This window comes from Mizuhopecten yessoensis, unplaced genomic scaffold, assembly GCF_002113885.1.
Source record: "Mizuhopecten yessoensis strain PY_sf001 unplaced genomic scaffold, ASM211388v2 scaffold29, whole genome shotgun sequence".
In the NCBI taxonomy this organism is placed as follows: domain Eukaryota; kingdom Metazoa; phylum Mollusca; class Bivalvia; order Pectinida; family Pectinidae; genus Mizuhopecten; species Mizuhopecten yessoensis.
In genome coordinates this window covers 647,130-665,905 of record NW_018403342.1, presented here as the reverse complement: position 1 = coordinate 665,905, position 18,776 = coordinate 647,130, and the positions used below count along the sequence as shown (strand labels likewise).

The window sequence follows — 18,776 nt, the reverse complement described above, 5'->3', positions numbered from 1 at the left end:
GTGAGTTTAATTCTGGAAACCTTGGAAGGTTGACTGCTAAAGTTGGATTTAAGTTTAGAAAGTTTGGAAGTTTGATTCTGGAAAAGTTGTGAGCTGAACTCAAAGTATTGGCATTTTGACTCTGGAATGGTTGGAAGTTAATGGTTCAGAAAAGCTTGGAGGTTAGCTTTTAGAAATGCTGTAAATGACAAGAATAATACTGAAGGTTGAACAAAACCATATCAATGAAACAAAGACAGAATATGGACGAATCAAAAAATTACATGGAGACCCGTGAAAAAAGTACATTACATACAAGGAGACTGAGACATGTCATGCCAGACTTTGATTCAGATTGAAACCTACGACCTCCCTGGATGACAATCTATCATCTAAGCAACATTAGGTTGCTTAAAACTGACCAGGCCGAGATCTGCTACTTCTGTGAGGATAATACCTTTCCCCTGTTTTGTCAGAGCATCATTTCAATAGCCATACTGCATTTGTCCCATTTCTAGTGTAGGAGTTAAAGTGTATGTGACCTGCTGGATATGACAGTCCGTTGATATGATATAAACTTGAACAGAAGATTTATTAGACATGTTACTTAAGGTATCATTACACAGTGTTACAAAGCAGTAATGTAGAGCTCGGAGAATAATGAAACACACAATAGTCTGATGGGATTTATGATTTCTTCCTAGTACAAAGTGGCTGTAAAACTCGGATAGAGAAGAGGGTTAGGATTGAATCGAACATAAATTGGTGAATTGAGCTAGAATTAAAACAATAAATAACTCAACAATCAGATAGCAGTGTATTAAGCGTACTTAGCCACAAAGCTGGTTTTATGGTAGTGGATAATAATCTACCACACTTACGGAATTAATGGGCGACATATTGATTCAGAGGATCTGACATGGCGGGAGTCATTGTTTAGAAAACTCATAAGTTGTGTAATCTGTGATGGGATCCGTAACATTATGTCATTAATGGGGCTGTCACGGGCTGTGTTAGGGGCTGGTGAGAGATCTATCAGGGGCCTCAGCCAGAAACCCTATGTGTGTGGACCTCCATATCATAGGGATCAGGCACCCCTGTTAGGGTATTAACGCCCTAATCTAGTCGACACCTAATAATCCTTTACAGTGGCTTAATGGAGACAAGATTAATGACTTATGGGGTTTTGGTGTAGTATTGTTAATGGACATCGATAAGGGATTTACGGAGATAACAAGGCCAAATAAAAAATGTGTCTGTTTAGGTTTACCCTACCAATCCTCAATTTATCTGTCAACACAAGAGATTCCATGCCCCCTTTTATACATACCATAAAATCAGGATTTGTTTCCCTATGTATATAGACACAATTAAGATACAAACGTTTGGAAAATTAAAAAAACGTTTTTTGTTTTCTGAATGTAAAACTGAAAAAGTTACTTTGATTGGCCTAAAGGACATATTTGATGTTGGTAATATTGTATGAAAGATTATGCTTGCAGAAATGCAATTATATTTTATATCATTATTGAATTATAATAATATTCTAACTCTTGTTGATGCTTAACAAGTTCCTCAGACCTGTTGGCAGTGATATTTTGAAACTTAAACCATTGTTTATATACTCTTGGGCAGAAATATTGGGTACATATGTACATGTGACTAATCTGCTGTGGTTGGTACATTTTTACACATGATTTGCCTGCTGTGGAATTGAGATAATGTGTCTAGTGGTGACAGACATGCACTGGAGCATACAGAACCCTGATAGGGTGACATCTCCGAATATTTCTCATGCACTTTTTAACCATAAATGTAACTCAAGATTTATATGGAAATGAGTTTTGGGGGCCCCTCTCAATGAACCCTTTATTTAAAAAAACCCTGGCATGTGTTTTACGCAATATCTCTTTACACAGTTACATAATTGCTTCCAGATTAGTGTATAAAAAAATGTAAGAAAGTGTTCATTTTTTATATACAGTTTAAACAGTTTGAGAAAAAACCTTTTCACTGACACCCCCGTCTATAGGCCCAGCCACCCCACACCGCTAAAACAGTCAAAGAGGAAATTAGCTGTGTAAAATTCTGCTGGAAACTGCAAATTATCCCAGAAAACATTAAAACCATTCCTGATGTTGGTATTCAAACATTAGCAAGGCTCTGATGTGTCTATNGGGAGTGTAGTTGGAAATTTTCTAATTACATCTTTCAAATAAACATTATATCTTTTTAATATCTTACTGCAAATTCTAGTAGATCTTGAGTGATGAATGAGAAGATAATTACATTACAGCTAATATCACCCCCAGTAAAGAATTAATGAATTGCTGTTTTACATTTTCTAATATTATTATAAACCCTCATTACATGGTATATATGCATAAAAAAACTAAATTTCTTCAATTACATGGGGCGATAATTTAAAAGAGCAGATGGATGACTCAAAATTAGTCTAAAATTAGGAAAGTAAAAATCGTAATTGTGTTGATGTAATTTGTCAGAAGTGAACTGGAAATTGGATTAATGCTGCTGAGTTGAAATACAATTACAAAATAAAGATAGTTTTTATGTTTGAAATAATAAGTAACAAGTGAAGTAAAGAGTATATTAAATAACATATTAAATGTGAAATTGCAGAGTTAATGTTGCCTGGGAATAATTGTACAATCATGGTTGGATGACAATGTGTAGAGTTTTTAAAGTACTAGATCAAACTTACTGCAATTAAGTTAAAAGAAGACATCCTGACATTCTACAAATCATATTATTATAAAGCTTTACATCTAATATATTGATGTATTATGCTGCTTTTTCATTGATTTAAAAAGAGAAATTGAAGGAAGATCAATTATAATGTACAATTTGTGTTAAACTTGTTTAATTTACATATTACATGAGAATGTGCATTGGGAAGTGTCACTTTCTATACCAAACCTGTATATTCATCACTAAGCGGAATGACACATGCATGAGAAACCATGCCCATTATACAAGTGTTTTGCTCACTGCATTAATATGTAGTAATGGTCCACAATATTTGAGGGCTTCAAATATCAGAATTTCACGAATGTCCATGTGTTTGTGTTTGTGAATGGTCTGTCTATATTTTGAGACATAGATTTCTATTCTTCAAAGTTTATCCATTGTCCTGGTGATGGTGTGGAAATCATCAGATTGTAATAAAGTGTAATATTGTAACCTGCGAATTGAAGAATATTTACTGTAAATTTCGCTGAAACAAAGGTTTGGTGTTAAAAGTTTTGACATATGCATTGAGATAATTGTGACAGTTAGCTGATATCAGTGTAGCTGACTTACAGCCTCACCCAACGACATTTGGTGTTTTGTCGCGCGGTGATATAACAGTACAGTAGAAAACAGGAGAATTTAGATTCAACCCTATAGGCTATTGTCAGTATGGATCAGAATGATTTTGAGGAAACATGGTATGGAGTTGTTGACTCTTCATAAATTTTACTGGATTTCACTGAATTTTTATCATGGATTGATATTGGTGCAGCCTTTCAGACATTGATTAACTTGATGAATTATGACTCAACTGTAACAAGAACTAAGAAATGCTATTAATATTAACATATATTTTGTATATGGAAGACAATCAATGTCATTGAGATTATCAGTGATAGAATTCAACTGCACTCATGGATTGGTAACTGCCCTTTGTATATTATTTATTCCAATTTGATTTTAGACTATATATTGGTATCCTTGTGTCGTTTCAGTTGCTTTCCGAGATCGTGGAATTGGAAGAGAATACGGGCGATGACAACAATGCAAATGTGAAAAATAACAAAAATAAAAAGGAAAGACGACCATGTCACAAATCTACATCGTCAGCTGACCGCTACCATAACAACAGGAGTCCGGCACCGTCCCGCTCCTTCAACCGCAGCCAAAGTCTTCCCACAGGGACACTGTCCTACGGTGGATCTCGGATTGTGTACAAGGATGGCCATTTTGTTATTGAGACAGGGTATGACGGGACAGAGGAAATTCCTGTCCTGAATGGATCACATGACAATGACATTAACGTCGGGTGTGATGTTCAGAATGACAGAACTGATCAGCAGAACAGGGTCAACAATAACCCGCACAGGAAACATCTCAAACGCATTTCATACTCCGATCCGCACTTGTGTGATGATAACGATGGCGATTATGATGACGATTCTGAGGATGTAAATAACGATGATGCTGATGTGTTTCTCAGAAATGATGGAAACGTTACTGTGATTGACACTGAGGACGATGATCAGGACGGTGATCAGGATGGTGAAAGTGCAAATGTGTCTCAACAAGGTGTTCAAAAGCGGAATAAACCCGACAATGGCAGTAGGATTCCTCGACCACTTTCTGTGGACGAAAATCAGCTGACATCTATGCAAGATACTGATCCAAACTCCACAATGAGGAAGATCAGGAAATCATTGCGAGACGCAAGGGCTCGGCGAAGTAAGAGTTTCCGGGAAATGTCGGATCAAATAGACGGAAAAAGTAAATTGAAGCGAAATTCAAGCTTCAAGGAAGCTACAGAGAAAGGAGCTGTAGAGATGAAGTCCCGGTCAAGCAGCACAGGGGGGGAGGAGGATGGACAGGGGCTCAGTAGATCTGGTAGTGTCACCAGTATGGAGCTCCGCCCTAAAAGTCCCGGATTTTTACAGAGGCTTTTATTCAAACGGAAATCTTTTAATGAAAAGAATCTCAAAGGTGAGCAATCTACAAGGGAATCTTTTATGAAGAAAATGTCTCTGAAAGGTTTGTTCACCGGTAAAAAGGAAAAGGGAGATTTAAGCCCAACTAAGGCAAACTCTGATGAACCTCCCACCCCTCCCATAGCTGCTTTTCAAGGTGATCTTGATATTCATGCAGTCAGTGAATCTGCTCCTAATTCTCCCTTTTCAAGTTTGAAATTCCGTCGGAGACATACATCTGCTGATCTGTTTGTGCAGAATGCCGGCAATAGTGCTAACAACATGAATGTGAGACGGACTAGTGATAGTATTCCGACTCGTCGGCCCATTTTACAATCATCACGGACGATAGACGACCCTGGTAATATTAAATCTATGTTAGGAATTGAGAATCATCCGAGACGCCCTATCAGTCCAAAGCCTCCTTTGATGTCCATTTCACGGAGAAACTCAAATCTAAGTCTTCCGAGTTCTCCGCTTAAGGAGAGTCCTTTTGAATTAACTATGGATAATTCACCAAACAAAATAGACACAGATTCTATCTCGACCTGTTCGTCGCTGACAAGTTCCAACGTAGACAGTGCTTCGCTGATCAGTGCGACTAGTACAGTGTGTGATACCGACGGGTTGAAATCATCGGTCCAACCATCAGGGTCCGGTGGTCAAGACCTGGAGAAATTCTCGGCCCTTGGTCAGGGCGAAATGACGTCCAGTAACAGCAATGACAGTGGAATACAACGTGATGTCAGCGTACATTCCAGCAGTGAGTCAATAAAGGTAAGAGGTCAAGAAGTGGTAGTTAAGTGTATATTTCAGCGACAGTCAAGATGAGACTTGGGGGAAATGAGATTTGATTTAAGGGATGTAAGATTTGATTTAAGGGATGTAAGATTTGCCTTAAGGATGTGTTACAATAAGATTTAGGGAATGTGAGACGAAATTGAAGCACTTTCGTTTAGGTTTAGGGATGTGAGACATGACATTAGCATTAGAAAATATAATACAAGGCTAACACTTAACTAATGGTTACAGGTGCTGGTAGATAATGGTTCCGCAACTGGCAAAACACTCATAAAGAATTACAGCCCACCAGATGTGTTATTAGCTTGGTGCTGTTGTGAAGAGACCATTAGATGGTGTTTCTATATATATTTACTGTAGAGGGTCGATCATTAGATACTTACAGTGGTTGGTTATTACTCTTTAATAAAGCTAGCTTTCTTTTTACTCCTAGTAATTGTTAGTTCGGTACATACAGGTCATCGTTATTGGCTTTTAAATATAGCATTGTTTATCAGAAACCTGTTCCTTTGTGTATGATTAATATATAAAGAAACTAAAACAAGAAATTCTGGCAGTAGCATATTCACGTCATCATTACGGACTAATTGAGGTACAAACCAATTAATTCATTGTATGTAACTTACTATAAATACATATATTCTTTATTCAATCAGAAACACATTGTTTTAAACATTGGGGAGAATCATTTGTCTGTTTTGTCTTTGGTTAATTGTTAGTATAGATAAGACAGAATCTCTTACGGTGTGTATTGTCTGTGTATAGATGTATAGAAGGTCACATGTACTAGTGTCTCAGTATGTTATTGGTGTTTGATACACATATGTTTTGTAGTCATTCATTGCCTGTGTCCTCGACACAGGGGCTTTAGTCCTGGGTAATTGGTTACATGTGATTGTGCCCTAATAATCAAAGGCAGTGAGTAAGTCTCTGTTCCCCCTCATTAATGCATTACAGCATTGTAGCTCTACCGTGCATGTAAAACCCTTTGTGGTAAATGTTCCTCAAGTATGATTCAACTTTTTTCAAATGAAATGTAAGCTTGATTCAATTTACAACAATTATGAAACAAGTTTATCCTTAACATTAATCATTCTTTTTGGCCCAATGGGTAGGGTGAAGAGGGTCTTAATGTGGGAGTAAACCGCGGTACCTGGAGAACACCCACCTCACGGTCGGACACATGTCACCTTTTCATGTCTGATCAGGGAATCAAACCCAAACTGCCTTGGTGAAAGGCGAATTTAAATTCCACTGACCAACCCGACCACCCAACACTTTTTTGGAGTTTTTTACTGTAATATATGTGGTAATACTAGCTAAGGTTTCACAATGCAATGTATTTTGGTGCAAGGCACTAGTACTGCAGACCTGATTGGACTCTTAAATAGGGCTTTGGTCCTGTAGTAATACAATTTGCTTAAACATGCCTTATTTCTTTTATTTTACTCTGGCTTCTGGCTGAGTGCAGGCAGCATAGCACAGTTGAAGGTCAGAAGCTCAAATCCACTTTAGCAGCTAGCTGTCACTATTATGTATTTAGTGTATTATTCTAAGTGTTCTAATCTACCATTCAGTACAAATGGGCACCAGCATACTAGGAAGTATATCATATGATAGACTGGTGTTCTTCATTGACTCATACAGAAGCTGGTAATACACATATTAGACAAACTGCTTACTACACTAAAATATTGTTTGACAGGTTTCGTTCCTGAAATTACTGACTCACTAGGGAAGATACAGATTAGAGTCTGATATCCAATGATATTGACTTGTAGAAGACAGATGGACTGTCTCGGTCTCCCCATTACAATTATATCAGGGTTATAGGAACCTTTGGTCTACTGGTCAGTCTACAGGGATGGGCACTTCCTACCTCAGGATGAGATTATGTCCATTATCAATGTCCATCACCGTTCCAGTATGTGGTCAGTGAGCTGGACAGTAGCCAGGCAGTGTTGTGTCTGTTGTACATCTGTTTGATTGAACCAGACACAAATGATAATAGATATATATATACAGAATAACACATTAAGTGGTGGCCAGCATGCCAGCTGTTTGTTTACACCTAGCTCTACTAGCTTGTATACAGGTCTTCCCTTGACCATTAATTGGGAATGGTCCGTTGGTAGAATGTATCGGTCCACACTGTTTACACCTCTCTCTACCAGGTTATATACAGGTCTTCCCTTGACCATTGGGAATGGTCTGTTGGTAGCATGTATCGGTCCACACTGTTTACACCTCTCTCTACCAGCTTGTATCCAGGTCTTCCCTTGACCATTGGGAATGGTCCGTTGGTAGAATGTATCAGTCCACACTGTTTAAACCTCTCTCAACCAGCTTGTATACAGGTCTTCCCTTGACCAGTGGGAATGGTCCGTTGGTAGAATGTATCAGTCCACACTGTTTACACCTCTCTACCAGATTGTATACAGGTCTTCCCTTGACCATTGGGAATGGTCCGTTGGTAGCATGTATCGATCCACACTGTTTACACCTCTCTCTACCAGGTTGTATACAGGTCTTCCCTTGACCATTGGGAATGGTCCGTTGGTAGAATGTATCAGTCCACACTGTTTCCACCTCTCTCTACCAGGTTGTGTACAGGTCTTCCCTTGACCATTGGGAATGGTCCGTTGGTAGAATGCATCAGTCCACACTGGTTTGGGGATTTTTACATGCATTACATGCTGTTTTGACTAAGAAAGAGATATAAGGTTTCTATAGCTTACATTACTGATACATGTACCACCAAATATTAGTTAAGGGTAACAATTAAATCAGCAGATTCGGCAACATTCCTAATTGTTTAGTACGCTGAAAATGGTGTTATGCAGTTAAATTGACCGATATACTTGATAATAAACTCAACAAGATTGGATAGTAGTCATAATCATCGATCACAAGCTTATTATTTGTTTTCTCCAATAATTCATTAATGTATGAAGGCAAGGCTGTCATTCTCTTACTGATTTTACAGACCATGGAATAATGAAACCAATGGCAGTTACAATGTAAATGACTTTAAAATTGAATATATCATGTTTTGCTGATTACTGAAATAAATTTTGGGTAACAGTACCAGTCTTTAAAACATTTGCGTTAATGATATTGAATGTATATGTAGGAGATTAAGCCTGGCCCCTGTGTGATCGAGGTGATAGGTTGGGTGTCAGACAGCTGACACTGACCAGGAAATATAGGGTATAACACACCAGTATCTGTGTATCTGAGATTTGACTAAGATCTGTATCAGGTCATGTCCCTCAGTATCATGTGTGGCTTGTCAGGCAAGGGTACCTGCTACCGTTTGATTTAGTAGTAAGAGATACATAATATATATGTTCCAAGCAAAATGAATAAATACTGAAAAAAAATGAAAGTTTGGGAAGGCATAAAGTGGCTGATCCAGAAATGTGCGTTAAAATTATTACCATCAACAAAATAAAGTAGTTGAAGGGAGGTAACTCTAAAACAAATTCTACCTTTATTGAAAGTATCATAAGTGTGTATAATATATCCATGTAAAATGTCAGTCCATCCTTGGGGTGTGAGATAAAAGTAGATACTAGTGATCTAAACTTGACCACAGTATCCTGTTGGTCAGTAAGTCAGTCATGATGCTATGAGTGTCTTGTGGTCAGTGTCTTGTGTAGAAGTGTTGGTCAGAAAGTAAACTTGCCCTAGGTCTATCACAGACATCTATCAGTATTTTGTGTATACACATATTCATTACACTAAGTCCAGGGCCCATATTCATGAAACCGTTCTCATGCGTATAAGCATGTTTTTTGTGCTCTGTGAAACCTAATTTATTGTTTTAGTTATAAATTAATAAAAAAAAATGTTTTTCTCTCAATGGTTGGGAAAGAATTTCAGAGACTTAAAGCTGAATACTGTTTTCAATGTTAACGTTTGACTTTTTATTTTAAGTGAGTTACAAGAAAGCTGCATGGTTTGAGCACAGAAACCATGCTTCAGGAAGAAAACGGTTTCATGAATACGACCCCTGTAGTACAATACACTACTGCATTAAAGTGCACTAAAGTGTACAGTCTATAATATACTACCGCATTACCTGTGGTGCACTAAAGTGTACAGTCTATAATACACAGAGAGTTTCTAGATTAAAATGTGTACCACTTGTAACATTTAGTGTTCACACTACTGAAAAGTGTATTTTTGTATGAATTTGAAGTTTGACATTTAAAGAATTTTGTAAGTGCATGAACCCCTCCAGTCAAAATCAGCAAACACATTCTTTTCTCTTTTCAAAACATCACCACTAATTATATCACCTTTTAACAAATTTATAATGAATAACAGGAGATGGAATTCAAATTGTGCACAGCAAGCAGAAACACCTCTAGGTGGTCGTTTCTTCATCATTGATATTAATGACCAGGAGAGGTTACCAGCCTTTTAGGAGGCATTCAGGTGTTTTTTAAAAGAATTGTTAGTTTAATGACATTTTAAAGAATAGTGAGTGATATGTGTTTAAGTAATATTTAACAAAAAAGATCGGGTTTTTATATTTTATCTGATTGTTTTTATCATAAATCTAGACATATGTAGGATTAATTATGATATTTATGCAAATATCAGCGCGAGAACATATACTTTAATATGTGGTTAAGTTGACAAAGAATTTGTTGTACTGATGTAAACATAAAGATGTATACATAGGTACAGTGGCAAGTAAGCTATCTTAGGACCCCTTGCTTTGGTGGTGACGTACCTGTGGTCTCGAGACTCAGGTACCCTCCAGGTAGGTATCCTTCATCTTGTTAAAGGTTTCCCCAGGTGTAACATCAATGACGATCTCTGACATCACTGTAAATACAGGGTCCAGCCCTGTTGTTTTACTCAGTGTTCGTGACAAGATGGAGGAGGATTTGGGCTACAGATACTTTAGTGTATACAGTACAAAGTGTACAAACCAGCACACTTTAGAGGAATTTAACATCATTGTATGTATCGCTGACTTAATTTTGGAGGACTTATTTTAAAACAGGAATTTGAATGTTTGTGTTTGAAGTTAAACACATGTCTACTTTTAATTTGTGCTTCAAACACTGGAGACCTCAAGGCGAGCGAGGGATGGAAGGATTACACATACTGATACTCCAGATCTACCTGTATAAGTGCATCGAAAGCCTTGTATATCTCCACCGGGAGCCTATCATGCCAGATTCTGGCAGTTCGCCGCCAACATTATCTTCCAGCATTGACAAGTTTGTAGCTGTCTACTGCACCGATATTTCAGTATAACAACATAAAAACATTTTCATTTTATCGGGGGGGGGGGGGGGGGGCATATAGTGTTGCCCATGTCCCGTCCTCCGTCCCAATGAATGATATTGAATGTAAACACTCTAACAGCTTCATCATTTGACAGGTTTTCATCAAGCTTTTTACAAATGTCAAAAGTATGCAAATACATCAGATGATTTCATATTATAGGATTCCAAGGTCAAAGCCAAGGTCACCATTACTATATATAATTCAGTGTCATCATTTTATCAACTTTATTTCCTGATGGATTTTTATCAAATTTTTATGCAAAAGTCATGTATGAGAATACCCTGTTATCTCTGTGTTTTAAGGTTCCAAGGTCAAGGCCAAATTTCACATGGCGAGGGGGGCATTCATGTCTTACAGATAATTTTTTGTTTTTGTTTTGTTTCAATCAGCACTGCATCTTATCACATGTTTTTCTTAGTGGATACAAGATTTAAAGTGCTTTTTATGATAAACACATTTTATTTTACAAGATGAAAAAAACCCACTGCATAGTGTGATGTATTTCGTTTGAATTACACGAAGCATTTCAGCACTTTATTCTTCATTGGACATAAGAAATATTATTTAGCTTTTATTCAATAGCATCAGAAGTATCATAAAAACCTTTTTTGCCTATGACTCTTCCTAAGGATGCCACAGACAAATCTAATATATTCATTTACCATGGACAGACACAAACATTGTCAGATGGAATGTTGGAGAGTTAGAACGTTACTTGTGACTCAATGACTACTACAAAGGGCTAAGCGCTCTTATTCAGGATAAAGTCTTTTGGAGTGCTGTCATCTTTATTGCTTTTTATGTTGGTTTTGTATTTTTATGACATACTTCAGTTATGTAAGGGTCCTCAATTCAGTTTTAGTATTCTTCAGAAAGACTCGGACGACTCTGAGGCCTTGGATGTTTCCTACAATTGACATATCTTCTATGATATTTTACAAGGAATTTTTTTTCGGTGTTAAAAAAGACTGATTGGAACTGTGGTGATTGTTTCAAGGACATTGGATATTGTTTTCAGTGTTAATTGGCGGGCGTTCCTAACGTTTTCCTCGGGGTGTGTAATAAGTGTTGTGAGCTCATTAGAATCTACTACCGAGAAACAGAACCTGACTGAGAATGCCTTAACACATTACATACTGTACATGTATGAAGTGTCTAGGCAGTAATGAAAATCTTCTGGGAAAAAAACTCTGTTTTCAGGAGTGCACAAATTATGTCAGAATTGTTTTCTGTAGTCGATTAACGAGTCTCATTCATCAATGTAATTTGAAATAAGCTGATGACACTGTACAAATTGCAAATATATGATCCTTGTACTGTAGTGTAAAAAAGTGTGTATATCTCTGTAGGGGTGCACAGTGGCAGACTAAATGAACTTATAGCAGGTAGCTGGTCCTCTGACAAAAAGATATTAGCTGTTCATTGATACCAGCTGATGTTGCATAAAACAAAGCCCAGTATGACATATTGTTGCGATAAATTTGGCATCTTGACAATTTCTGGCATTGATGCAGAGCCTTTTTATTGGTATACTTTATCTTACAAGAGGCTGGTGGCATCAACCATTTCCTGGCCTCTGTACATTGGATACAGGTTGTCTGTTACACACCTGAGGGACTAATACAGGTGTTAATCCAGTCTCTACAAGTGTGTGTGGTACCTTTAGTGACAGCAGCACTTTAAAAATCCTCTTTTGTGTGCAACAACAGTGTCAGTGATATAAAAACCAGCTCCATCTTAGAATCACAATATTATGTTCTCCTCTTCAAACTGAAATTAAAAGTTATTTTTGGAATCAGCTGTGGAATGGAAGAGGATTATTGGAAACCATTTAAAAGTATTTTTCTGTATGCAGGTTTGAGATTGAAGCAGTTTTTGTCGGCTTCAAGCTTTAAATTTTACTCATGTTGATGGAAAGTATTACGATTTTTTCTTTATTTCTTGGCATTGGTTTGAAACCTTGCAACAGTTGAAGATTTATTTTGTGGAAAGTTTGCTTGTTTTTTATCCCTGCTACTGAAAAGCTGTCAAGTTCTGTTTAACAGGCGTCTTTAAAGCCTTGAAAGTGTGTTTTCCTTTTCAAAAGGCACCGCACTATGCAGTGTTGATACACATATATATACAAAGAGAATGTAGATGTCTGTGTCAGTTATATACAGACAAAGAAAACATGGAACAAAACCTTGACAGAAATCTGTAATGAGATGCTTCTGTTATCACACTGATACATTCCTCCGTCTGACGTAGGTTACCAGGGGCAGATAATGCTGTCTCACACCTCCTACGTGTAGGAAGATCTACTGCTGTGCTGGGAAGATCATTCTAACAGGTTTCCATTCCAATGTGATGATTACTATTACACTACATTCAGTTACATGGAAATCTGTTTGGTTAAGAAGATCCAACCAATTAAATCTTCTTTAAATTCTTCCTGTGACCCTGATTGAAATTTGTGAGATTCTTGTTTTTTATCTGAAATTTCTTTTTTTTTTTAATTCACAAATAAATTCAGATCAAGAAGTGTTAATGTTGAGTGGATTTGACAAAACGGATTTGTTCAAAGTCTAATTTTGTTACAGCCTTGAAAAGCTAATTCCCTGCCACTGTCCTTGTTGGATTGAATGGAGCTAATTTGATGCAGAAGTAACATTATCGACTGGAGTAATGAAATCTAACAAGTGGATTTCTGTCAACATTCAGTGAGGGAAGTCATTTTGAAATTGAAACAGTATTGATGGAATAACATTGTCCAAGTCGTACATAGGTACTGAAACGTACTTAAGTGTCTGAAAGTGAGATTCACAGAGAATGTTTGAACTGATGTTTTTGAAGTGTTTTAAACGGAAACCGAGAGGGAAGAATAATGCTTGTTCTTGTCCGTGTGTGGCCACCAAAGCAACATTTCACGCTTTTGGGAGTATGCAAATTGTGGCGTCTTGTGACTGTGATTTAGCTTATATAGCGACGAGAAATACGTCCAAAGTTGGCCCAAAAAGTCAGACGATTCATGTTCATTTCCAAGATGAAAAGGTTGGTATACATATATTCGAAATTTGTAAATATGTACTGATATTCTAAAAAAAAAAAAAGAATTTGAATTGGTTCTTGGTATTCATTGACAAACTGACGTTAAGAAAAATTGTTCTGTTACTTCATATTTTAAAATTTAGCTTTTTTATTACTTCATCTATACAAATAGTTGTTTGCATGACGAAAAAATTTGAGATCAATAAACTTTATTGCTGCCCCTGTTGACAAACCTTTCACCATTCACCCTTCCCACCATTACCCTTCCCACATGTATACAATAAAAGTCCTGTTTTTGGTACATATGACTACAGTAGGTCATACTAAATGAGTTTGTATGCAAAAATATGACGAGTGTACTTGCTGATGAATACAAAGCCATTTAATAAAAAAGTATCTGTATGTAATATTGTTTTTAACATTTAGATGGCATGACCTTGTCATGTGTTATGTCATATTTGACCTTATGTCAACGGTTCAGAGTTTGTATACTAATTAACACTATGCTGTTGGTAGTGTGCCAGTTTGTCACCCACTACAAGTTGCTGACATTAGTTTTTTTTTTTGGTAAAGGTCAATTACTTAGAGAAGTGACCGGAAGACATTCTTTGTGTCATTAAAGACAAAAAGGAAACCTTTTGATTGGAACTGATCAACATTGCAGACTGAATGGTCAGCATCTCTGATAGCCTCTGTCCAATAACTACAGAATGGCAATTCCAAACTAAGTACCTTGGGTCCTGATTGGATGACAGGCTGGTGTTTTGTATCATTTGTAGTATTTAACAGAGTAACTCCATATCTGATGCTGTGTGATTATGATGGAGTAATATTTATTACATTTTTGCCAGTGAAATATCGGATTCTATCAACTTGATAAAACTGATATTTTTCACACTGTGACAAAAATCAAAAGTGATATTTTCACAGTGTGAAAATATCACTTTTTGATATTGACCAATCAAAACGATATCTCCTATTCGCTGCATTCAAAGGCAACGATTTTTTGTTCAGATTCAAATGAAGTGACGGTAGAAGAAGAGGTTGTTATGGTAAATGCTTGGTACACACACTTAAGTATTTACATTTATATACCAGTAATGACATTTCTAAAAGCAATCATACCAGAAAATAGCAGAAAACGTCGGAATTGCGTTAAGAATCCCATTCAAAATGGAGCGCAGCCTTGTTGTCAAGCGTGACGTCATTAGAATATGGCGCTAATAATTACGCTTCTGATTCCTGCCCTTTTTTAATGCATTACATTTTTCATGTTTTATGCTTTAAAAATGTAATAAATAGACCATTCAACGGTGTCTTCAGTAATAACAAATATATTTCACATGTGTGGCTAATATTTTGATAATTTTCACTCGTGCTGTGCTCTTCAAAATCAAAATATTAGCCACACTCGTGAAATATATTTGTTATTACTGAAGACACCATTGAATATCCTCTATATATCTAATGACTTGATCTAAGTGGGACTTGCCTTAGTACCTATACCAGATAACTCAGTTGGTATCAGTGTTCAGTTTGGATTAGTGAAGGTCAAAGTTCAAATCTGATACTTGAAAACATAGTTGTACAATATTATTGCTATGAGTGGGACTGGCCATACAGTGGTGTGAGTCTGGTTGACCATACAGTGGTGTGAGTCTGGTTGACCATACAGTGGTGTGAGTCTGATTGACCATAGAGTGGTGTGAGTAGAACTGACCATACAGTGGTGTGAGTCTGGTTGACCATACAGTGGGTGTCAAAGGAATATGTGAGTGATCATGCTGTGGTGTGTGTAGGATGAGATTTGGTTGAAATGAACTTGTCACCACCTATATCGGTTGTGTGTTGAAGTGTTCTGTGTAGTACCTAAGTGTGTACTGATCTGGCACTACAGTAAAAGGTCTGGTTTCATTTGTCATGTGTCTGGTGTTACACTTGAGGAACATCACAGTGACACACAATATCGCCTGTCCCTCATCCTCCCTGTGTCCTATCTAGTCACAAGAGGAGACAAGTTTCAGACTATGGCAACAGAGCCTCTGACCATGATCAACAATCTAGCTGATCACCATGGTAACATATCCAATTACCATGGCAACTAAGCCTCAGAGCAGGACAATTTATCTGCGTTGCTGATGAAGGCAGTTTAAGTCTTTCACCTTGACAACAGAGCTTATGGAAAGTGCACGGCAGGTAAATAGGCACAATATATTTGTCTTGCTAAACTATTAATTTCGTGTCTTAAATAGAAATGTCCTGTTTTATGATTTGCCTGCCTGTTCTGAAGCTGATGAGATCATGTTTAAATCAGTTTGACTATTTCTTCTTGAAAATGTCATTTATGAAGTTTGGGATCACAAGTAAGTGAAGACATGATGGCTCTTTGCTTTGGTTTTGGTATGACCAAGAAAGAAAGGGCTTCCATCTTGTTTGTGACCTTGCATGTAATTAACCCAGTAAGGGATCTAACCAGTGACCCTTGTACTGGAAGAACCTCTCCCTTTAAAGGAGCTATATGGGGAACAATTTGTTAATTTCTGTAGCCTCTTCCTGAATGATGTTAATAACACTTGATAAGTGTTAGATTTGTCTGTAATATTTGTTTATATAATATAGTCCAAACATAAGTAAGCCCCAAAAATTTTATAAAGGGAGATAACTCGTTGTAAAGTAACACTGTAATGTTTTATATTACACGACAAGAAGTAAGGTTTATATCACTATAATATTATTATCATTTAACAGATATATAGCTTTACAGCTAAGTTGTCCTGTTTATGGGCAGTTTATCAAACAACAGTTTATCCAGGGAAGATAACTCTTCTCCTGAAGCCAGTAAATATAGATAGGTGTTGTATTAATGGGCTGCTGTTGTTGTAGTAATGAGTTTAGTGTAGTATCTCCTTACAGTATTAAGAGATAACCCTGCAGATGCTATAAACTGTCAAACCAGTTAGAATTAAGTTTTATCTTCCCTGTTAAGTCTGTCAGAAAATTTAATGTATTGTAATTTACCACTGATAAGCCCATGCTTAAATTAACTCACCTCATCAGTTATACAAATATTGCACATGAGTGAATTATGATGTAAGACTTCTTTATATTAGGCACCTGGGGAACTTTGTGTATTTAAGTTCATGTCGTATCTAATTTGTGAAATATTTTGATGTTTATGACCAAGTTCTTTGTTAGGAGACCAACATATATAGGTGTGTTTGCACTGAGCATGTTAAATGTTAAACTGTTCAATATAGGAAATAAGCCTAGTACTTGGGCACATGGTGTTTTGAGCGTTCCCCACCCATGCACACTTTTAACTACTCCTATACTTTGTACACTGCCTCACAATTTGTAACTGCTGCAGATTGGGCTAATTACAAGTAGAATAACAGAATTCCTTGAATAACAAGCTTAAACTATTTGTTTTTTAATCTTTCTAATCAGAGGTGGTATTATGCAGAAGCTGTAGAAGGGCTTTGCTATCAAAACCCACGCAAATCTTTGGAATTCTGTAGATCTTCATTTATATCTGTATTGGGTTTCTTGAAGACTCTTGTTTGTTTTGTGATAAGAAGGGAGTCTCTTTTTGAATCTCTGCCAAAACATTACTGTATTGCATGGAAGTTTTCAATTCTATGTATAAACTGTTGTTATGGTTACTCTCGCTTATTGTTGGCTAAATTGTTTCTATGACTTTGGTGAACCAAAGTGTTATACATTTACATGTGTCCGGTATCGGATCTTGTTGGTAATGTTACAAATCAATTTTTTTCTGTTTATCACAGCAATAGAAAAGTTCACGTAAATCTAGACTCTTGTTTAGTATCTTGTAGAAAGAAATACTTCAACAGGTGAGAAATGTATCATTTTGAAAATAAGTGTTATTACCTCCCTTTGATATTTTGAAATATTTTTAAGCCTGCTTGTCTCCAGGGGAAGCAGGCTCCTTAAATATTCAATTTATACTGATATAGGTGTAGTATATACTTTTATTAAAAACGATATTATAGATAACTGAATCACATATTTTCAATAAAATATTTCTTTATGCTGGCGCTGGCGCTGGGGGTGGAGAGGAAGGGGGAGAGGGAGGGGCCTTGTTCTTCTTGATAGATGTTGTATAATATTCGTGATTCAATGTCACTATTTATGGCAGAAAGAATAAACAAGATGATGCAAACAGTTTAAAAAAGGCATAAGGTAGAGAATTCCTTAGCAACACAGTAAGGCTACCTGTTACCTCGTTATTCAGTGCTTGCCATTTAAAATACTTATAGGTGTTACAAATATTACAGCAATGCTTTGGTCGGTTTCCAGAATGTAAGATGTAAGTGGATAATTTCTAACAGATCTTGCGTGGAATCAGAGTTGGGAGAACATAGCTGTGAAGGGCCATCTATTAAAACAAATATCAATTACATAATATACTACAAATGAGTAAAATTTAGGGTAAAATTAAACTTGGCAGGGAAACCTATTCAGGGCTGTAGAGAATGTTAATTTACACCGGATGTGTGTTATATTGACGTTTGAAGCACATTGCCTAGGTACAAGGTAACTCTTAGCTTTGTTGTATTTTTCTAACTCTTCCTCTGAAATGTTCATCACAGAGCACATATGAAGAAGACGTAATTTGCTATTCGAGCAGGCTGAAGTCGGTCTGGTCAGATTGATAGTCTAGTGGCACACCAGATAATTTACACTCCATTTACACTGGATTTTACACTGGATATTACGTGGATATTTGCTTTGATTTATAAGGTGTATGAAATGAATCTTTTACTAAATTCATGCTGGATTTACGAAAGATGTACAGTTGATAACCTTTTTATATGAAATTGTAGAAGACCTGAGAAATTTGTTCAGTTGCAGTTGGCTAATTTTCACAGACATGAACAATTTCTTGTTGGTTGACCAAAAATATGACTTTTAAATGAACAT

At 36.7% G+C, this 18,776-nt stretch overlaps 1 protein-coding gene across 2 annotated transcripts in view; it reads left to right on the top strand.

The window, feature by feature from the left end:
* Positions 1 to 18,776, top strand: part of LOC110445775 — a 164,957-nt gene that overhangs the window by 106,799 nt on the left and 39,382 nt on the right. For both annotated transcript variants that reach the window (XM_021490676.1, XM_021490595.1), the window contains exon 3: positions 3,726 to 5,471. In XM_021490676.1, the coding sequence (XP_021346351.1) occupies positions 3,726 to 5,471 (1,746 nt within the window). The remainder of the gene's footprint in view (positions 1 to 3,725; positions 5,472 to 18,776) is intronic.